We start from the raw sequence: 23,534 nt of genomic DNA on the forward strand, positions 1-23,534 counted from the left end.
GGTGGCAGCATCATGCTATGGGGGCGTTTTTCAGCTGCAGGGACAGGACGTCTGGTTGCAATTGAAGGAAAGATGAATGCGACCAAGTACAGAGATATCCTGGAAGAATACCTCTTCCAGAGTGCTTTTGACCTCAGTCTTGGCCGAAGGGTCACCTTCCAACAAGACATTAACCATAAGCACACACCTAAAATAACAAAGGAGTGGCTTCAGAACAATTCTGTGACCATTCTTGACTGGCCCAGGTAGAGCCCTGACCTAAACCCAATTGAGCATCTCTGAGAGACCTGAAAATGACTGTCCACCAACATTCACCATTCAACCTGACAGAACTGGAGAGTATCTGCAAGGTAGAATGATGAGAATAACTGTGGGAAAAAAATGCGCAAAATAGGGTCTTACCCGGTATGATACGTGGGGGCAAATGTGGGTTAGTACACTCACCTGAAGGGGTTGTGCAAGTCACAACCCCTATGAAGGCATAGTAAATGTGGAAGGCAGCGGTCCCGCAGTGTAGATATATTCCAAGAGGTAGAGCAGAAAGCAGGTTTCAAAATCCGCGCCAGGCCACAAAGAAGGTAGAATGGCAGAGGGTCCCCAAATCCAGGTGTGAAAAATTTGTTGCATCATTCCCAAGAAGACTCATGGCTGTACTAGCTCTGATTACTTATGACCATGTGATATTTCAGTTTTTCTTGATTAAAAAAATTTGCAAAAATGTCTACATTTCTGGCTTGTTCTGTCAAGATGGGGTGCAGCGTGTACATTAATATGAGAAAAAAATAAAAACTTTTTTGAATTTACCAAATGGCTGTAATGAAACAAAGAGTGAAAAACTTAAAGGGGTCTGAATACTTTCTATACCCACTGTAATTGGCAAGCAGAAAAAATTGGGGACTATATATTTCAGAAATATAGTACCTAGTTCCTATTCCTAGACAAAGTGTAATTTGGATATTGCTAGTGTTAATTTTGAAGAAAGTTCCAGCAATCATTGGAGCAGATTTCTGCCGCCAATGAAGGTACCAAGTCCCCACCCGTGTCATCCTACGGATAGGTAATTGTTTAAAACTAGGACAATCCCTTTAAGGCCCCCAATTAAGTTCCATAATTTTGGCAGAACTGAACCACTTGATCTGCATGGGAGCTTGCTAAATCTTCCCCAAAACATGATGTCCGGGACCGGGAACAGAACACAGTTTAATGCAAATGTTTGTTACTTTGCTTTCCCAGGAGATAAACCATTGCCCAATTATGTTTGGAAGTTGTTTTTTCTCTCCTTGTTCATGAACATGGGGGGAAAATAAAGAGATGTCTTTTGGCAGTGTATGGCCACCAAGCTTTATGTATGCCATGATGTTGGCAGATCCAGCTAATATTAGTAGCATCTGGTGTTAAAGCCACCATACACATTAGACTACCAGCCAAATCCACTGATATCAGTGGGCTCGGCTCACAGTCTACTGAATACAGGGGCCTCCATACTCTCCATAAACTGATGTCAGGTGAGATAAAATTTGGTGTCCAATTTCAATGGCTGAACCTCTTGTTTTCAGCTAGATAAGCTACAGCCGGGGGAGTCTAGCAGTGGTCCTTCCATAGAGAACATGGGAGCTCTTTGCAAAACGAGCACTTCTGTGTATTGGAGAGTCGGTTGATATTGCATTCAGCTATGTATTGTGTATGAGGCTCTTTAATCCAGTGTATGACAGACAGATATCAGATGCCTAAAGGCCCCGTCACACTAAGCAACATCGCTAGCAACATCGCTGCTGATGGCCAACTTTTGTGACGTAGCAGCGATGTTGCTAGTGATGTCGCTGTGTGTGACATCCAGCAACAACCCAGCCCCTGCTGTGAGGTCGCTGGTTGTTGCTGAATGGCCTGGACCATTTTTTAGTTGTTGCTGTCCCACTGTGAAGCACAGATCGCTGTGTGTGACAGCGAGACAGCAACAAATAAATGTGCAGGCAGCAGGAGCCGGCTTCTGCGGACACTGGTAACCACGGTAAACATCGGGTAACCAAGAAGCCCTGTCCTTGGTTACCCGATATTTACCTTCGTTACCAGCCTCCGCCGCTCTCACTCTCAGTGCCGGCTCCTGCTCCTTGCACGTGTAGCAGAGTACACATCAGGTAATTAACCCGATGTTTACTGTAGCTAGGAGAGCAGGGAGCCAGCGCTAAGCGGTGTGCGCGGCTCCTTGCTCTCTGCACGTGTAGCTGCATTCGCTGGTAACCAAGGTAAATATCGGGTTGGTTACCCAATATTTACCTTAGTTACCAAGCGCAGCATCGCTTCAGTGCGTCGCTGCTGGCTGGGGGCTAGTCACTGGTTGCTGGTGACAGCTCACCAGCAACCCGTGTAGCGATGCTCCAGCGATCCCTGTCAGGTCAGGTTGCTGGTGGGATCGCTGGAGCGTCTGACTGTGTGACCTCTCACCAGCAACCTCCTAGCAACTTACCAGCGATCCCTATCAGGTTGTATCGTTGTTGGGATCGCTGGTAAGTTGTTTAGTGTGACGGTACCTTAAGCAATCACATCACATTTCGGAGGATTTGCCAATCCATGATTACACAATGTCAAGCGTATAGCCAGCTAGAGGCTGGTTTCACATGGTTTTTACATATCTGGACTTCCAGCCACCATGGTGTTCTGAGGTGATCCAAGTGTCCTTCACTTAAGCAGTTGGTGATTGCACTATAAAACTGATGTGTAACACTAACCTAGACAAGAAATATGTAAAGCAGGGTAGTGCAGTGCACTTTCTTCATAAGAAGTCCTTCATTGTAATATGCATACTGTAGCTAAAGCCAATTTTATTTATTCTTTTCTCATTGTTTTAGTTTTTTGTACTTTGGTAGGTAGTTAGCTGGTAGTGGGCATTTCCTGCTCTTGTATTTACATATTTTCTATTAAATAGTAACATGTATCATTTCTTTCTACAGACTCATCAGGCAAAACTCCAGAACTCGACAGTGATCCCGATCGGTATCAGCAATAGAAAAGCTTCCACATAGAAATTCTATTTCTTTTTTTCTTGTGATTTAATACTTGTTAGAGTGCTGCAAAAGCCAAAGTGCTGTCTTATTAAAAGATACAATGATCAAAGAATAAAGCATATGTGCTCAACATTCTCCTCTCATTCTGAGGCTTCTGGTGTGTCCTCTTCATTGACTCTTCAGAGACTCTGCATATTGGTCCTTGGATTTCCTACGGTTCAGTACTATGATACATGATACTGTAGTTTACTGCACTATATCATGGAGGTAAACCTTATTAAAAGCAGTGACTAATTCCTTAAATATTCTCAAATTTAGATTTTATCCCATACTCGTACTATAGTGGATAGCTTGCTGATCGCTGGGGGTCCGACCACTGGGATCCACACCAATCTCAAGAACCAAGGATCTGAAGAGCCCTGTATGAAAGGAAGTACAGTCGACCATGCACACTGCCACTCCATTCATTTTTAATTGGTCTTCTGGAGATAGCTGAGATAGCTCCTGGTCTTCGGTACTCGCATAAGAATAAAGTGAACGACAGTGTGTATGATTGACCTCCGCTTCTTTCACTCAGGGTTCTTCAATATCCTGGTTCTTGGGATCGTTGTCGGTCCATTGAATACATCCCATGGTAGTTCTAACTAACAGCTTTAGTATGCTCAATTTTTCATTAATTACTTTATCCTCCCCATAGGCCCCCTTCTCACTATTCAGGCGAAGCCGGCACAGAAGCGCTCTGATGCCTGTATGACAAGCTGATTTCCTGAGCATTGAAAGGCTTCCTTGGAATAGTGGCTGCTCTATGAACTGCATGTCCCGATTGGTTGAAGGACATTTCAGGTGTGTGCGCGCATATGTCTAGCACAGCTCAGGCCTCCGTCACACATCCGTGGGGGGGGGGGGGGGTCCGCAGAAGTAACGCTCGAATTCTGCACGTTTTCCGCAACAATTCCGCATGAAATCCGCAACAATGGATAGCTCTGGATTCCGGGGAGTTGCTGCGTGAACCTGCGGAAATACCTCCAGAAAATTACGTAGGTACATTTCCTCGTGGGTACATGGCCTAAGTCTGCTTGTCTTCAGCAAATTATTTTAGTTTATTGGGCATCATCTTGAGAAGAGACATCCTTCTGAGATGACAGCAATGCAGACCAAATCGATCCAGTGTGTGCCATATTGCCTAAGCACTGACCCCCCTTTAACCTCTGCAGAAATGGTGGCAGCACTCGTATGTCTATTTTGACAATACAATCTCTGGATAGAACGCTGAGCACGTACACTCAACTTTTTTGTCGACCATGGCGAGGCCTGTTCTAAGTGAAACCTGTCTTGTTAAACCATTGTATGGTCTTGGCCACCATGCTGCAGCTCAGTCTCAGGGTGTTGGCAATCTTCTTATAGCCTAGCACAGTCATGGCGAACCTTTCACAGGCCGAGTGCCCAAACTATATTCCTAAACGCATTTTTTTTTCCCGAAGTGCCAACCAGTCCTGTTATGTAAATAATTGATTTTAACCTTACCTTTGCAGTCTTCTCTTCAGCAGGGGGTCATCACGCTCATGCCTGCTTACCACACATTGAAGCTGAGCCCCTCCACTGCCCTTTCCAGACACAGCAGTTGGATTGATCTTTCTCGAAAAAATTTCAGCATATTAGACAGGCAGAGATTTTATAGCATGGAATGCAATAAGATTTCCCCCTGTAATCCACATCTACATTTCAAAGTCTGAACATCCTGAAAACCCATAAAGACGTGTTGCCATCCTCCCCTTTCATTGTGTAGTTATGTCCCCCTTCCTGGTAAACATGTCCACCCCCCATCCTGATATATATTTCCTACATTCTGGTATATCTGTCCCCATCATGGCCCCATCCTGGTATATGTACCCCATCACGGCATGTACCCCATTCCTTGTAAATGTCCTCCATTTTGGTAAATGTATCCCATCCTGGCATGTTCCCCCATGCTGTTAAATGACCCCATCCTGGTAAATGTACCCCATCCAGGCATGTTCCCTTATCCTGGTAAATGTCCTCTTTCCTGGTAAACGTACCCCATTCCGGTAAATGTACCCCATCCTGGTAAATGTCACCCTCCCGCTAAATGTTCCCCATCCTGGCATATTCATGTACCCCCATCCTGGCATGTTTCCCCTTATCCTTGCAGCCATGTTTCCTCCATCCTTGCAGCCATGTTTCCCCCATCCATGCAGCCAAGTTTCCCCACCTACATCCTTGCATGTTTCCCCCATCTTTGCACATTTCCCCCCATCTTTGCACGTTTCCCCCATCCTTGCAGCCATGTTTTCCCCGTGCTCGCCATGCTTGCCCCATGCTCTCCAAGTTTGCCCCGTGTTCTCCCCGTGCTGGCATTGTCCCCCCACACCTTGGCAAAGCCGCACAGTTTAAAAAAAAACAACAAAACTCATCTTCCAGCACCCGCTCCACCGCTGCGTCCTCAGTCAGTTCCCGCACGGCCACAAGACGACGGCGCAGCTTTCTGAAGCTCTGTCGTCTCCTAGGCAACAGGCCTGCGGCCTAGGAGAGGGGGAGTGTCAGAGGGAGGAGAAATGTCTCTGCTCCAACACAACTTTGAACTGCCGGCGCGATCACACCGACAGTTCAAAGTGGCTGACTGTGGAGACAGCGCGCGTGCCGACAAAAAGGGCTCTGCGTGCCCAGTCTGGCACGCGTGCCATAGGTTCGCAATCACTGGCCTAGGACATCTATGTAAAGCAACAATTATTTTTTTCAGATCCTCAGAGAATTCTTTGCCATGAGGTGCCATGTTGATTTTCGTGACCAATATGAAAGTGTGTGAGCGATAATACCAAATTTACCACATCTACTCCATATTCACACCTGAGAGCTTGTAATACTAATGAGTCACATGATACCGGGGAGGGAAAATGTCTAATTGGGCAAAATGTGTTCATTTTCACTTATGTGGTGTACTCACTTTTGTTGCCAGTGGTTTAGACAATGGCTGTGTGTTGAGTTATTTAGAGGGCACCAAATTTACACTGTTATACAAGCTGTACTCTGACTACTTTACATTGTATCAAAGTGTCACATCTGCAGTGTTGTCCCATGAAAAGATATTATAATATTTTTACAAATATGTCAGGGGTGTACTCACCCGCGCCGGAACGGGAGGAGTGTAATCTTTTTTTATTTTAACTGGAAGAAACATATGGAATCAGAAGTGGTAAGATAAGGCAATTTGTTAACGCCAGGTAAACTGTACATGTAAGGCCAGGGCCACACGGGGCGCTACTGCGATCCTCGCATGATACTCGGCTCACGCTGGCAGCACAGCAGGAGCCGAGTATCATGCGAGTGTCACTGCGACTGAGGTCCGATCATGTGATCGGACCTCAGCTGCGGTGGGCGGGCCGGCACTCAGGAGGGGCGGGCCATCGCTGAGGAGGGGAGGAAGGGATTGATCTCCCTCTCTCCTCCATTGCCGGGTATTGCCATTTTCGCTCTGCACTTGCATTACACCGGTGTACCACGAGTGCAGTGTGATATTTCTCTCGCCCCATAGACTTGAATGGGTGCAAGAGAAAAAAAGGAATGCATTAGAGTTGCAGCATGCTGCGATTGTTTTCTTGGTCCGATTAGGGGTGAGAAAATAATTGCTTATGGGTGCTGGGACATAGGCTAATTTTGGTCCGAGTGGAATGTGATGTGTTATCGCATCCCACTCGCTCCGATTTTCATGCCGTGTGTTTTAGGCATAAATCATTTGTTGCCATCAGTGAACAGTGCATGACAAAAGACAAGAAAAAAAAAAAAAGGTTGCTACAGATAAAGCTACAAACTTGCCACAGCTCCCAAGAAAAGCACCAGATAGAATATTTGCATACAAATGTTTATTAAAAAAAAATGCAAAAACATATTTGCAATCCTGGCTACACATTTACCAACAAAGCAGATAAATGCAATGTGTTTGGGTTTTGAGCTGATTATCACAGATCCATATAATACACTCTTAAAATAAAAAAAAAAAAACAAAACAAAAAAAAAATAACACCACCTACATAAATGGTATTACATGTAAGAACAGGAGAGCAGGAGCAAATTACTGAGCTATTATGTGATTGTTAATGCAAAAACAGCAACATAATGAGAATGGCCGCCCTGGAATTATATTTTCTTTATTTGAATTAAGATACATGAAGAATTTATTCCACTGAAAATAAAATAGTTGTTGGACTACTGATTTTATGATACAGAGCTTCCAATCCCCTGCATAAATCAAGGGGAGCTCAGGAGCCAAGTGCATATTGCAATAAATTAAAAGCATTTATATTACAGTTTGCAGTAAGCTCCTATGCTCAACCCATTTGTGGTTACAGGTAGCCGACATTACAAGATTTAAAGTGGTTGAAGTCTACTACCCCCCCTACACTGGCACAGTGGGTTGCAAGGGTTAATGACCTAAGGCACATGGAGGACCTGACATCCTCTCTCAATGACAGTCAGGAAGGTTTTCGCAGGACCTGGCTCCCATGGTTGGAGTTCACTTACTCGGCGGATTACGCCAGATTACTCGCTCCTCCACGGCTGCTGTGAGGCTCTGGTGGAGCATTCCCTCCCCCCCCCCCTTTTTTTTTTCTTTTTTTTTTTTTTCCTCTCTCTTCTCCTCTTCTCCTCTTTTCTCGCTTTCCCTTTCTCTCACCTCTCTGCCCACTATCTTCTCCTACTCTCCCCTCCCCTTTAATCTCTCTCTACCTTTTTCTCTTATCCTGGTTCTAAATTCTTTTCGGGCTTTGCCCTCTCTTTCTATGTTCTGTATTCTACCCATGTTGGGTTGGTTCATAAAAGGATTAAAATGGGACTGACTCGAGCAGTTGCAGTTATTAGATATGTACAGGAGAGCGGAAGGGTGGGATATATGTCAATGTTAAATATTTGAAATCTGTTTTTCTGCTCTTTGTGGAACAGTGGTTATTTTGTATGTTCTCGTGTCGGTCTTTAAAATAAAGAATTTAAAAAAAAAAAAAAAAGATTTAAAGTGGTTGCCCAACTCCAATGTATATATATTTAATTATACCTGAATTGACAAAGGACTAGTAGCCAGGAGCACCACTGCTGGCTTTGGCTCAACACAGGAGTTTCCTCCTCCAGCACATGACTAGCGCTATACAAGAACGAGGCTTAAAGGGAATCTGTCAGCAGGTTACTGCTACTTCATCCACTAGGTGCAACTCTTCTGACATTGACATTATCAAATAATTCAGTTTGCCTGAGCTGGGAGAGCTTGTCCTTCCCACACCAGGCTCTGTATAGAGATTGTGCATTGACTGAGGTGTCAATCACAGCAAGGGGCGTGTTGGACAATCTGGCATGTGATGTCCTAGTCCTCTAAAGCTGGTGTCACACATAACGACAACGACATCGCTGTTACGTCACCATTTTATGTGACGTAACAGCGACTTTGTAAGTCGCTGTTATGATCGCTGCTTAGCTGTCAAACACAGCGACGCAGCAGCGATCATAACGTCGCTACATGTGCAGAGAGCAGGGAGCCGCGCACACTGTTTAGCGCTGGCTCCCTGCTCTCCTAGCTGCTGTACACATCGGGTAAATTAACCCGATGTGTACTGCAGCTACATGTCACAGTGCAGAGAGCAGGGAGCCGCACACTGCTTAGCGCTGGCTCCTTGCTCTCCTAGCTACAGTACACATCGGGTTAATTAACCCGATGTGTACTGCAGCTACATGTCACAGTGCAGAGAGCAGGGAGCCACGCACACTGCTTAGCGCTGGCTCCTTGCTCTCCTAGCTACAGTACACATCGGGTTAATTAACCCGATGTGTTCTGCAGCTACATGTGCACAGAGCAGGAGCCGGCACTAGCAGCAAGAGCGGTGGAGGCTGGTAACGAAGGTAAATATCGGGTAACCAGGGAAAGGTCTTCCGTTGGTTACCCGATGTTTACAGTGGTTACAGCTTTCCGCAGCTGCCAGACGCCGGCTCCTGCTCCCTGCTCGCTTCATTTCGTCGCTCTCTCGCTGTCACACACAGCGATGTGTGCTTCACAGCGGGAGAGCGACGACGAAAAAATGAAGCAGGACATTCAGCAACGAGCAACTACCTCACAGCAGGGGCCAGCTCGTTGCTGGATGTCACACACAGCGACGGGACGTCGCTGCAACGTCACAGAAAATGGTGACGTAGCAGCGACGTCGTTGTCGTCGCTGTGTGTGACACCACCTTTATGCTAGCTGAAGGGTTTATTACCCTGTGATTAAGGTAAACAATAACTTTCACACAGATAAGAGAAGCACAGTTGTTTTTTTTCTTTTTTAACCCTTGCAGCATGATGTCCTCAACTTACATTGCAAAATCTTGCTAACAGATTCCTTTAATGACTGGCTCATTTCAATAGCTAAGCCAGCCCCTTCTCTGTACTTGCATTAGCTTTGATAGAAAACGGGGTTGGTTTAGATACTGTATGGCACAGTCAAGCAGCCTCCTTTTTACACATCACTGGTCACATGTCAAAACAGGAAAACTGCTCCCCGAGGATATTAGTGAGTTGTATATAGGTTAGATAGCTTTTTTTTTGTATTCGACACACCTTAAATCCTTGATTATCTCGAATTTTTAGAGGCTCAATATCATAAAACAATGCTTTTACAGCTAGAAAGGCTGATTATGAAATCAATCAACTGAAAACTTTCAACCTAAACACTATGCCAAAAATGGAAAAAAAAAATCTCACTATGTGCATTAGCTGTATTACATAGTACGGTTTAAAAAAAAAGTCTGATGTCCATCAAGTTGCTCTTCTGAATTTTCTTTGGTATCGTATCTACAGTTAGTACATTACTTTATACAAAATATAATAATATAAGTCTTATTCAGTATATCATATTACACTAATAAGAACCTTCACCTTATTTCATAAGATAATAGCAAGATCATAACTTAGCAGTTAAAAGGTCAAGCTCTTTTTCTACCAATCCTCAGTTATTACTGTTAGAAATCATTAACTTAACAGACAACTGGGTGTTACCATTTGGAGGCGTGTACCTACAGCCTGACAATGTCCAATCACAGCTTCCGGTATCAGACTGCAGGGACACACCCCGCTAAACAATGAGAACAGTAACACCCAGTTGTCAATTTCTTTCTAGAGTAGGAATAACAGAGGATTGGCACAAAGGAGACTTATGAGAAAAGAGGATTTGTAAGGTATTTCATGAAAGATACAAGTATTTACTAAAATGGGTAAGTTTGGAGAGTTAAGAGGTACTCACGCTAAACTCAAGTTTAAGACAGAAATTTTACTAAAAACTTTCAGGAAATACCTTTTTTTTTTATTATTAATCTTTTTATACCACAAAAATCAGAGCTAAAATCAAGCCCAGTTTTAAAATAAAATAAAAAAAAATACTTTGGAAAAACTATAAAAATACATTTCAAAAAAGGTACATAATAAGCGCCAATAAGTGCTAGAGACTCTGGGCAGAATGCCATTAACTATTTGTCTGCCAGAGGCCAATGAAATACACGACCCTATAGCCAAAAAGTTGAAACAAAGAAATTAAAGGAAATCAAAGAAAGCATCGTAAGCGTAGTTCCTTATATATCTTACTAATACACAATGTATTAACATTAGCTAGAACACAGTCTCTGGACGGGACGCCTGTCCCCAATGATATAAACAGGCACCCATGATCTGGGTGCAACTGCAGCCTGGGAAAAGGGTTACCTTTGAAACGTGATAAATGGCAACCACAAGAGAACCAGCATAACCAAAGACACAAACACAACTGACAAAGCTTTTCGGCATACGAAGAACATGATTCTAGTATTGTACACCAGTCTTAATGAAGAGACCGCTGGAATAAGATGCGCCTCATTGATTAAGAGGTGAATGGGGCGCATCTGACAACTGCGTCTCTGCCAGACGTGTTACTCCAGGGGCTGAAGTAATACACAGCCACTAAAGTCACATGAATCTTGATGAATTTTCTAAGTGGGCTTCACCACACTCCAGCCAAGCGCTGCCCACTTTGGAGCAGCTGACCAGAATTGGTATAAAAATGACAGAAATTTTTGCACAACTTTGAGATGTCAGAAAACTAGTGAAAACACCTTGATGAATCAGGTCCACAGTTTTCTTAAAGTATATGCACACTCTGTACATATGTTCCAAAATGTCTGCAACTACAATGTCACATATATGGATTGGGATTGTTTCTGCAACAATATTTTTGAAATAAATCTGTAAAATGTGAGCATACCCTAGGTTATCCATCTAATCTACCCCTAGGTGCCAATAATGACGCCACGTGCTGTTGTGGTGCAACTGAAAAACTCAATCAGCTGGAGGGAAGGTCAAAATATATTTAACCAACCAGAAGATATCTCAATTGTTAAGGGTTGGTGCAGCAGCTCACTCTAGCGGCTGTCTGACTTCACCTCCCTTCAGTTGTCTTGTAATAGCAGTCTTGCAACCTCTTCATAAGAGTCCTGCTGCCCCACAAACCTTTAATAATTGTTTCACGCCATATGCAATTTGGTCCCATGATCAGCTCCGGACCATGCTTGGTGCCTTCTCAGTTCCCGCAATTGGAGTCTTTCCAGCCAGGATTGATGTGGCAGACCCCTCTTAAAGGTAACCGGTCACCGGATGTTTATAATACTCACCTAATGGTTGGTGCAGAGCAGACTGGTTGGATGGGTGTCTTAGTTCTCCGGGTTCCGCGCCTCCTCTTTCGGCCATCTTTGTCCTCCTTCTGAAGCTAGTGTGGATGATGCGTTCTACATCATACACACAAGCCTACATTGAGGTCCTGCGCAGGCGCACTTTGATCAGCCCTGAGTAGGACAGATCAAAGTATTGTAGTGCACCTGCACGGGACCTCAATGTCGGCTAGTGAAGACGATGTAGAACACATCATCGACACTAGCTTTAGAAGAAGGAGGACAAAGATGGCTGAAAGAGGAGGCCCGGGACCCAGAGAACAGAGACGCCCATCCGACCAGTCTGCTCCACACCGACCATTAGGTGAGTATTATAAACATCCGGTGACAGGTTCCCTTTAAGTCATCCAAAGAGTGTGTTCAACTCTCGTGCTGGCACAGTAAGGAATAGGAGCTGCGCAAGCACCACAGACTGTATAGATGAAATCAAGCACGACAATAAAAACTGCAGACATGGCGATTGCGGGGACAGCAGAGGTGCCAAGCATAGTCTGGAGATACCCATTGGAACGATTAGTATATGGAGAGGAACAATTAAAAAAGGCGTTTTCTTAGGTATGAATGGGAGTTGTAATCTCATCACGTGGTTGCAAGAATGCTCTTAAAAGACAACAGTAGAAGAATGTTGGATATGGTTTATATAGCAAATACCTGATGACACTGATGTGTTTGGTGGTCTCCCAAATAAACCCGACTGTCAGTATCATGGGAGTAACGGATTGGGAAGTTTGCTTTCAAAACAGGATCTTTTTTGTTTTTGGAGTGGAAAGACAGAACAAAGTATGGCAGATGCCTACTGAGAAGACAAGCACGCTCAGCTAGGCATGGATGTGTACTAAACGAGTGTTCATCTGACAGCTATCTAATTTAGATTCAGACCCATAAACTTTACTAATGTATTTCACATTTCATTCGAGTAGGACTCATTCACAGCACAATCTTGCCACAAACCTAAGTCATATATACAGCAAAAACATTGTGGACATGGCCACTAAAATACATAAAATTAGGATTAGTGGATTTGTACACAATGTTGTAAAATGCTAGCAAATAAGTTTAGGTAAAGAAGCGTCATTAAACCAAAATATATTAAACATCTACATGGCTGCTGAGATAGGACTCAACTTACTATGAAACTATACCAAAATGTAAAGGTCCTACACTGATCCGATGGTAGATGTACAACCATATAACTGTGCTGTAAGGTTGCCATCTGTAAGCTTTCTATGGAGCAAAGAATAAAAACACGACTCACTCTGTGTAAAGCTTAATATTAAAAAGAACAAACTTTGTGCGTAGCTCATAATAATGTTAGGACTCAGCAACTGATGAAATTACTGTTCATGGATGTAAATTATGGATAAATTGGACAGCGTGCCTAAGGCTAGGTTCACATTTCCGTTGTTTTGCATCAGTCACATGCGTTGCTTGACGCTTGTGACTGATGTGTTGTACAACGGATGACAAGAATAAAAATTCATTGTCGGATTCCGTTGTAAAACGTGAGAGAGAGAATGATCAGCTGATCGTTCACAATAGCCGGCCACCAGGTGATCAGCTGATCGCTCTCATTAGCCGGCCGCCGGGTGATCAGCTGATCGCTCACAAAAAGCGGCTGCCGGGCGATTAGCTGATCGTTCGGCCGCCTTGAGAGAGCATGTGCAGTGAAATCAAAAGGATTCCGCTGGTCAAAAAACGCTACATGCTCCGTTCCTGCCGCCCGACGGTCAGTCGTTCCACGGCTGATCAGTCGGGCGGAGGATGCAACGCAGCGTCATCAGTCACAATCCGCTGCTTATAGAAGTATATGGGAACAACGGAATCTGCGTTGTTTATCAGAGCGGCGGATTATGACTGATCATAAACAACGGAAATGTGGACCTAGCCTAACACACTCACTGTCACGTCATTTTGGTAAGGTTTGTGCTGGGTTCTGCTACCGGCCAGACGTTGTGATAATACGGAATGGATTAGGGAGTATTATACTGGGTTATTCACATGACCCTGAGGAGACATGTCCTACTCCAGTCCATTCAAGTGAATTAGTTAATGAAAAAAAATGCAAAGCACACTGATGGCGTCCTTGTGCTGTCCATTGGTTTCTAAAAGACCTCTATCATATGAAAAAAAGGAATGCTACACAGATTGTAAAAACTGACACACTGAATGCAGATAGAATGTAAAGACCATTACCAGGAAGCAAAATGGAAACAGAGGTCTAAATAAGGCCTCTGGTCCTTGGGTGATAAATGTATAGTTTGGTGGAACTACCAAGTCATTTTGTGTTACAGCTATGTAAAACAAGTCTAAACTGTAGGGAGACAGGTAACAGCCAAAATCAGATTGTGAGTTCTACATGAGGGCTAACCCTAAAAGTATCTTAGACACCAGAGGCACTTAAGTGCCTGGCAAGGATGTGTACATTTATTATACATACCTGAACCACATCAATACAATTCTGTCTTGCTTTTGGCCCCCTTAGGAGCCCACTGAAGTTTTACTACTTAGTTTCCAACTCCCTGAAATCCACGGTACGTCGCAGGGGCCTAGTGATCACAACGTTCAGGCTATCGGCATCCGAATATCGGCTGAGGAAGTTCACAATGCCCTGGTCTGGTTGCCAGGTAGTACCAACGTGGACGCCAGATGAGGGTGATGTGAATCTTTTTAGATAACTTTTATTCCAATATATAGGGTAAGGTTCAAGCCCTTAATTGAGACTAATACAATGTGAAAAAAAATGATTAAACAAAAGTTCAACTCCACACCCTTTTTTTCGGATCTTAAAAGGAAAACAATGTACAGTATATATTTGGCATTGTTAAAGTCTGACCTATGAAAATGTAAAGTTACCATACAGTGAACACTGTAAAGGGGAAAAACCGAAAAACTTAAAAACACCAAAATGCAGTTGTGGGGTCACCTTCCCTCCTCCCAAAAATGGAATAATAAGTCATATGTAGCATCCAATGATACCAATAACAATGTCAACTACCCTTGTAAAAAACAGGCCCTCAAAGCACCTTAGAAAGTAGTGACACCAACCAAATTTAGAAAGATGGGGAAAAAGTTAGATTGCAAAAATGAAAGTTAGCCCAGTAGGGAAGATTAAATTGGCTCATAATCTCTCCCAAACTGTGGCTGATGATGACAACGAGAATTATATCTAATCCAATGAATGAGTATATCTTTGCACTGACTTTTTAGTTACCGTTCAATCACTTAAAGGGTTTGCCCTGGCTTGGGTTGAAAGTCTGCAGTCACTTTATGTATCTACAGATTCCTGAAACCTCACAGTGCATGCACTGTGAAGATTCTCCGGTGCCGGGAGCAGGTGGGTAAGTAATCGCAAGTATGTGATTTGCATATATGCGGTCACGTGCTGACAAGACATGTGCAGCCTCAATGCACTTGTATTGAATTAGGCTGGCAAGTCTAGTTGGAATGTGGCCGGCTACAGTCAAATGACTGCCCACTCCTGGCACTGAACAATCCTGATAGCGTGCACTGTGCAAGCTGTGAGGATTCACGAGTGCACTCACATATAGTGACTGCAGATTAGAGACCCAAGCCTGGTCAACTTCGTTAAAGCAAAATTAAGCCCCATTCAAATAGTCTTCATTACACATAATGTGCATGTTGCTACTGCAAAGTCTAACTTTTTCACATAACTGACTGCCCTGCTGCTTCTGACATACAACAGACAGCATGTTGTTCTTGGTGATATTGTACCTAAGCCAGACCCTTTGATCAGTGTTGGAGCTACCAGAAGGAAGAGGGAAGAGGTTGCACAACCAAGATCAGATTGTAAAGACAAAGGAAACCAAGGTTTCACAGAGGAGATGGAGAAGAAAAAGGAAAGCATACAAATGGAGGTGTGTATGGTTACTATCACACTTCAGTCTTTTCAAATCCGTCAGGTCAGTCGTTGCGACGAAATGACGAATCCGTCGTTTTTCAGCTGTCAACAGATGTGTTCTTTCACAGGATTCCGGTCACAGAATCCTGTGAAATAACTGATCCGTTGTGTCCATTACATCCGTTGTACGTCCGTTTTACGACGGATAGGTCATGATTCGTTTTTTTTTTTTGGACAGCCCAATGTGAGTGCCAGACATTTTGGTAACCTATTACTGTGTTTTCATGGGCCATCTGTGACAGTTTGTAGAGAAAGGGGCAGAATAAATGTTATAGCTAAAATTGTGTGTGGAATCCTGCACCATAGACTGCCATTATAGCTCTTGATGGATTGTGATGGAATCCTGCGCAGTACTTTTTTGACGCTCCAAAAAACGTTAGTGTCAGTTCTTTCCGCCCGACGGTCAGTCATTCGACGACTGATCCATCGCGCGGCAGATGCAACGCAAGGCCATCAGTCGCAATCGGTCGTTAATACAAGTGTATGGGGAAAAAAACGGAATCCTGCAAAATATGTTGCAGGATACCGTATTTTCTCAAGGCAACGGATTGTGACTGATGGAAAAAGACTGATGTGTGAAAGTAACCTATGGAGTTGGTAGGGGGTTGCACAGGCTGTGCTATTTGTAAAAAATGAGAGAACACAGGGCAGACATTGCAGGGAGAAGGGAAAATCACATTAGTCATCAGCATCTGTCAGCACAAAGAAGAGACACCATAGGGGCTAAATAAGGGGAAAGGAAGTTGTATTGATGAGCTATTATTGGCAACGATATCCTAGACTATGGTATGTGCTCACATACAGTATGTACTACTGAAAAAAATATGCCGACATAAGACCATTATGAAACTAGGAGCAGGGTGCAACCTGCAGGAGAGGGCTTTACTGGATGAAGGGGTCAAAATTACAGTCTGAAAAGAATTGCAATTTTATAAACAATTGACAGGTTTTTAAATTTGGCTTAGAAAATCGGAGGTTTAGGAGCGATTTTATTACAATGAACGAATATATGAGGGGGCAGTACAGAGATCTCTGCATTGATCTTTTTACACCTGGGCCTGAGACGGTGACAATGGTATATCCACTATGTCTAGAGGAAGAAAGAAACAATCATTATCATAGGCGGTGATTCTTTACTGTAAGAGCAGAGACTATGGACGTTTCTGCCACATGATGTTGTACTGTTGATTTACGACAAAGGTATAAGGTGGGCCTGGATGCCTCTCTTAAAAACTATAACATTACAAATTATGGGCAGTAGATTTTGTGATGAAACGCTGATCCAGAGAACTAGTCTGTTGTATGTGGAGTCGGGAAGGACGTTTTGCCCCAATATGGGGGAATTAGCATTGCTTTTTTATAGGCTGAACTCAATGGATGTCTGTCTACCTTCAACCTTAATTTGTACCTTATAGGTTTTTCGTTCTTACATAATTTAAAAATATGTAAAAAGTTTTGACAATGCCAAAAGAGAATATGCCATGCTATATCCATAGCCTTTAATCGACACTGTGTAACAAGGGCAGTGCCATCAGTCAAGAAATATTTTTGCAACACAGAATGGTGATCAAGAGAGCATATGGCTCCTAGTTCATGGAGAACGTGAGCCATGCCCTGACTGTCTAGATTATACTACAACCGTACTGCTATGAGTACAAGTCATTCTAGTTATAAGAAAAACTACAACCCTCACATACTAGAAAATCCCATAATTATAAAGATTAGTAAACAATAGATTTTCTCCCTCTGAAAGTGCTTAAAGCCATAGAGCACAGACACACAGATAACACTAATTTGCAGGAGTTCCCAGTTAAACCAGACACTCAAACATAAATGATGGATCAGTTAACTTCAATTCAAAGAGGTTCTGCAGAGTGAAAATATAGAAGTTGAGCCCTAATATGACCGGAAAATAAGAGAATACAGCCACAAATGTCAGAACAAAGTCAAACTCTGGATGGTTTGTCTGAGATCACATATACGACACGCAGGTTTATCAGTTGTGGTGACACCTGACCAATATATTCCTTTAAGCTGTGCTGCTTCACAGTTAAAAACTCAGGTATATTCTGCATCCACGCAGACGTCCTATGCTCTCCCCTAATATTCAGGCACTGCGCTCCTGAAGTGCCCTACCTGATTAGAGGGAGAACTGTGCAGCCATACAGTAGCTGCACAGTACTCACCAGCAGTTCTGCTTCCCGCTACAGACTGAAGTCACAGAAAGTAAGTGGAGTGAGCATGTGGTGGAGTCTTAAAGGGAAACTAAGCGCCACAACCCCCTAAACTGCCACCATAACTTTACTGAGCCAGTCCTTTATAGCTCATCTCTAGATGACTATTACAATTTTTTTTGTTACTGTTGAGACAGCTTTAAAAGGAAATAAAAACAAACAGGATTATTATTAGTAAATAGTCTATAGTTCACGCTTACAAATAACGTTTCTTATTGCACATAAAGGGCAGTCAGGCAAAATCTGCAGATTAGAAGAAGTAATCCTCATAAAAAGAGCTTGGCGTTTGCATTACTGTAAAAAGTTGTCTCGCGTCAAAGATTATTGCTCGAAAGGCCTAAGGAGGCAAAAAAAAACAACAAAAAACAAAACAAGCCACAACCTTTTACTCAGCCTCCCAGGACCCAGCGTTGCCTCTCGTCTATGCTGCTGTCATTATTGATCAGCTGCAGCAGTGCCATCATGTCGGCAATGCTGCAGTCATTCATTGAGCTTAGAGGAGGACCGAGGTATCCACATGGGCAGGGCTGCGGAGTTCAGCGATTGGCTGCAGTGCTGACGACGTGACATCACTGCTTTAGACGCCATCAGTAATGAGATGCCGTTTCGGGCCTTTGGAGGATGAGTAAGAGCTTGGTTTGTTCTTTTTTTTCCTTCCTGAACCTTCGGAGCAGTATTCTGTTAGATAGGAAAACCCCATTTAAAGCAAAAATAAAAGGAAACTATCTTGAGCTTTATCCTGTGATGCAGAGATGATAGTCACCGCCAATAGCACAATAGCAGGTTTGCTCCGAAAACAGTCGTACAGATGGTTCAGACCACCTTCCTGCTAATACCAGTTAATAACACTGTAACATGATGACATACTTAAAAAAAATTCCCTTTAAAAAAATATACTGTGGCAATTTGCTGGTTAGTGACTACAAAACATTTAGGTACGGGTTCACTTTCTGTGCTTAAGCAATATACAAGCTGATATATTAAAATATACAATTTCTCTTAACAAATATTGCATAGGTTGAGCAAGAAAAGGCCCCAATTCCGAAGCAGGTGTTAAAGACGCTTGAAGCAGGCACACTTGTAGATACTATATTATGGTGTCACTCCCTCTGAGTCTAGTCATCACATACACCCGCAGCACACTTATCATTAACATGTTAGATGCCTAAACAAGGCTTTTTTCTTTCAGTGTTAATTCCTGGGAGCCTTCGGTATTCTACGTTAGTGCAGTTTGAAGGACGCTCGTTATCTTGTGTGCGATCAGTAAAAGCAAATGAGCCTGCTTTCCATTGTTCGTGTTTTCCAGACGTCTGCTCCTTCCCTTTGGGTTCGGTCCAATTTAAGTGCTTTGTGTTTCCTACCAGCAATTTAGAAATTCTTTCTGAAAGGAAACTAAAAATGGTGTCTTCCTTTCCACTTGATTTTTTATTTTTTTTTTTACTGGGTACGCAGGTCATATTAGAAAATATTGCCATAAAAATAAAGCTTTGCCTTGTATCTTATAAAATAGGGTCATTCACGGGAAAAAATTTGGTAAAATGACTTGAATAAAATTACGGCATATGCCTGAAAAATCATTCCTGCATATAATACAAAAATAATCACGGCTTTCCCCATCTACATAAAACTCTGATGAAAAAATAGATATGGTATATTCCGAGTCCTGGGTTTCTGATGCAGTTTTTGCTCACCAGTGATTCAAGTGCAAAGGACAATGACCACTTTTCATCAGAAGACATTCGATTCGCCAAAGTCATGGTGGTTTAGTCACAAGGTATTTGTAAGGATAATTCAACAAGCACATATATAAATGAAAGGAAATCCATATGTGGCTCCATTGAACCTGACAATCTTCTCCTTGTGTCCTGGTCTTCAGTGTGGGTGCTACGACTTCTGCAAATCGGGAGAGAATGGTCCAGGAGTAGATGGGCTGTCAAAGCTGGATAACGCAAGTGGCATGTGACTGTTGTAGACTGACGGAAACTAAAATAAAACAGAAATGCATTAAAATGTAGTCCAGATCAGTATAAAGATTAACTACAGTCTACTACAGTGGTCCCCAACCTTTCTGACCTTGAGAGCCACATTCAGCTCTTATAGAGGGTCATCAGCTAAATCCAGAGCATATCGAGTAGTGGCATATCTCGCTCCCCCTTTCCACAGCAGTAACACCCACAGCAACTATTACTGGTACATTAAAGGGAATCTGTCAGCAGATTTTTCAAATGTAATCTGAAAACAGCATGCTGCAAGGGTTAACACAGAAAATTCAGGAATGCCTGTCTTGTCAAGGTCTGATCTGTTGTTTATTTACTGTGTCTGGTTAAGCAGCGGGACTTCTCATTGCTCACACTACAATGTCACAAGATGGCTGTTCGGCATGCCCCCTCCTGTGCTTCACACTTCACTGTGAATGTACAATCTGTATAGAGAGCCTGGCGTGGGTGGGACAGCTCTTCTCAGCTCTGCTACATGGCTAAATCTAAAAATTCTGATTGTGTCAGAATGGCTGTACCCAGTAATCCAAGTGATACATTGTTGGACTCAGAATCTCTTTGCCTATATCATGCTGTTCTCAGATGAGGTAGCAAAAACCTGCCGACAGATTTCCTTTAACAGCCAAAACATCTAAAAAAAAAAAAATAAATAAATAAAAAATAAAATCACACTGAGGAAGTACACTTAAATCCAGGGGTTCCCACTTCATCCTTCATTTGATATCTTCACATCAGTCACTGCCACAAGCCACCACACTAGTGCATCCAGCTTTAAACAACCCTTTAACTAGCAATAAGATCCTATCTCTAGCTTACAATAATTCATTTCTCTCTCTAACCCTTAAAAGGAATTTTCCCACAAAGTTGATTTTAATCAATAGATCTTGGAATAATAATAATAATAATAATTTCCACAATTGGATGTGAAAAAAAAAAAAATAAATAAAGTGTCCCTACTATGTACTGTGTAATGGCCGTGTCTGACTGTACAGAGACATGGTCTGATCATACCACATCTCCTGGGCCGGGGAGGAAGTAAAAGAGTATAAAGACTTTATAGCATGGGATCGCAAATGTTTATTTGAGGTAAAACAATTTTAACTCACAAAAAGAATCAGCTGTGATCCTGTGCTGTAACGTCTGTATACTCTTACTCCCTCCTCGGCCCAGGAGCTGTGATATGATCAGACCATGTTCCTGTACGGTCAGACACGGCCATTACACATAACATTTTTGTAATCCCATCCAATTGTGGAAATTATTATTATTCCAATCAGTGGTGTGGGCAAAGTTATACAGAGCTGATGAATATGGAAGACTACATGGCAGCCATAGCCCTTTAGTGATAATGTCCTGCTCATGAATCAGCAAATTTATCAAAAAAATACAGCACGTAGCCCAGTAAGTGACAAATCACTGGAATCAGGGCCCATGTCACTACATTATGCTGCTCCCAGATTAGGTTGCAAAAACCTGGTGACACATTTTTTTTGTCCACACATTTTTTTTTCCTGTCACATACCAGGAGCCATAACTTTTTTTTGTTACTGTAGCAATATACTTATCTTTTGCAAGAAGAGTTATATTATTCCATTGGCATTATTTTGGGTACACACTACAGGATACCCAAGTCTTATTATAGGAACCTGTCAGCAGAATTTTTTTTTTACAATTTAATATGAGAGCAGCATGATGTTTTAATAAAATCAGTGTTTTATCATCAAAGTATAAGCTGCAGTGATTGCAGCCTAACATCTATAGTACAATACCAGCTTCAGGTTACAGATCACCGCCGTGATGAGGGGGAAAGTGGAGCACACAGTATACGCTGTGAACTCCACAAAGATGGCGCTGATCTCCTCCCTCTGCTTTGATAGGACAGCCCAGGTGGCATGTCCACTTCACAGCAAAGAGCAGCTACAATTCCAGAGATAGGCTCTAATAGTCAGCGTCCGACCCTATGCACAGGAGCTGCTGTATTTGCGGTGTACAACTTTCGTTACACACTGCAAATTGAAGATGGCAGCCCCCAGTGTTTGAATGAAAATAGAATTAAATAAAAACTAAATAAACAATGAATTTCATTTGGTATTAAAAATAATTGACTACATAATCAGTAATAATTAATACAAAATTACAATCTCGGCACCTTCCCTTGAAGCTGAAAATTCAATTACATTTTTTAGCACTATCCACTACTTTTACATTAGTGGATCAGCTGTTCTCGGTCCAGACAGCCAGAAATGCTCAGTTCCGGAGCTGCTCCATCTTCTGATGTGGCCAAGGCTGGGTACTGCACATCGCTTCCCATTCTAACCAATAGGAGGTGGATGTGCAGTACCTGGCCGCGGCCACTATCAGTAGACGCAGCAGCTCTGGGACTGAGCTTTTCCAGCTGCCGGAACCAAGAGCAGCTGATCGGTGGGGGTGCGCGGTGTCGGACCCCAGCTGATCCGACATTGATGACTTATCCTAAGGTTAGGCCATCAATGTAAAAGTAGTGGACAGCCTCTTTAATACCTTTTACATTTAAAAATAAAAATGTGTTCTATATTTAAGGGGAACAATGGCTCAGTGCAGCATTGCCCCCCCCCCTCCTTCACAATTTTCATTATGGCAATTGATTATGCTCACTTTGGAGTGCTGTCCGAATTGAATTTGCAGCCCTGCACACCGACAATGCAGGAGCTGAGACCACACACGGTGTCAGTGTTTGTGAGGGGATCTCTCTCCTGTCTGATCACACAGCATCGGGTCACACTGTCATCCATTGAAGTAGAGAGAGAAAGAAAATGCGCATATAGTGGGATCACCAGAAATAGTAGCAAGTTCTGAAGTTCTATATGAGGCCTGTCTCTGGTTTGTTTCTTTACTCTTGGTGGACCCTACCTGCGCTTACTCTGTAGGATTGACTGTATATTTTTCTATGTTCTAGATTTTAGGTCTTTATTTCCTGCAGAGGGGTCTTCTCCTTTTTGAACATGACCAGTTGTGCCTTCTTCGGGGAGATGTTCGTTTGATGCTAGTGTTCCGGACCCATGACAGAATTTGCCTTCTCTCCAGGATCCTGCCTATTCTTTCCACCCCTGTAACTCTGGACCGTCGACTCGACGTGGACATCTTTTGTTCGACTAAAACTTAACACAAGTCTTCGCCTTTTTAAGAAGGAACTTGCCTGAGTTTTACTTTATTCCTCATGACTGATGGATGCTATGAAGGACTGAATATGTGGTGTATACACCCTTTATGCTGCCAAATCTGTTGCCACATGACCTGACGTATGCCTTGGTGTCTTTGGGCTTTTTCTTTTCCAGCTTTGATCGAGTGTTTTCTTGTATTTATCTATACTGTGAAGGCAGTTGTCTGACGTCTTTGCGCATGCGCCCTGTATATGTACAATTATGCTACTCTAGTAACTTCACATTCTGAAATTGGATGTTTGCCGTCCGTTCTGCGCATGCGTACCATATATGTATCATGTTGCTCTGGCAAACTTTATGCAATTTTCTATGCGCTGCTTTATGTGTATTCTAGAGTTAGTAATGGCATATGAGCGTGCGTTTATCTAGATCGGATAAATATTGTAATGGTGAATTAATTTATTTAGTGTGATATTACTTCTGCGCATGCACATCTGTTAGTCTACGTTATCGGA

At 42.8% G+C, this 23,534-nt stretch overlaps 2 protein-coding genes across 4 annotated transcripts in view; one reads left to right on the top strand and one right to left on the bottom strand.

Moving 5' to 3' along the window:
- Positions 1-3,134, top strand: part of SLC60A1 (solute carrier family 60 member 1) — a 138,209-nt gene extending 135,075 nt beyond the window's left edge. For all 3 annotated transcript variants that reach the window (XM_075333681.1, XM_075333682.1, XM_075333680.1), the window contains one exon: positions 2,949-3,134. In XM_075333681.1, the coding sequence (XP_075189796.1) occupies positions 2,949-3,004 (56 nt within the window). In that variant the 3' untranslated portion in view covers positions 3,005-3,134. The remainder of the gene's footprint in view (positions 1-2,948) is intronic.
- An 8,635-nt stretch (positions 3,135-11,769) lies between these two features.
- Positions 11,770-23,534, bottom strand: part of ELK4 (ETS transcription factor ELK4) — a 63,329-nt gene continuing 51,564 nt past the window's right edge. Inside the window, exon 5 of the mRNA XM_075335691.1 lies at positions 11,770-19,865. Coding sequence (XP_075191806.1) covers positions 19,767-19,865 — 99 coding nt within the window. The 3' untranslated portion in view covers positions 11,770-19,766. The remainder of the gene's footprint in view (positions 19,866-23,534) is intronic.

This window comes from Anomaloglossus baeobatrachus, chromosome 2 (assembly GCF_048569485.1).
Source record: "Anomaloglossus baeobatrachus isolate aAnoBae1 chromosome 2, aAnoBae1.hap1, whole genome shotgun sequence".
Classification (NCBI taxonomy): domain Eukaryota; kingdom Metazoa; phylum Chordata; class Amphibia; order Anura; family Aromobatidae; genus Anomaloglossus; species Anomaloglossus baeobatrachus.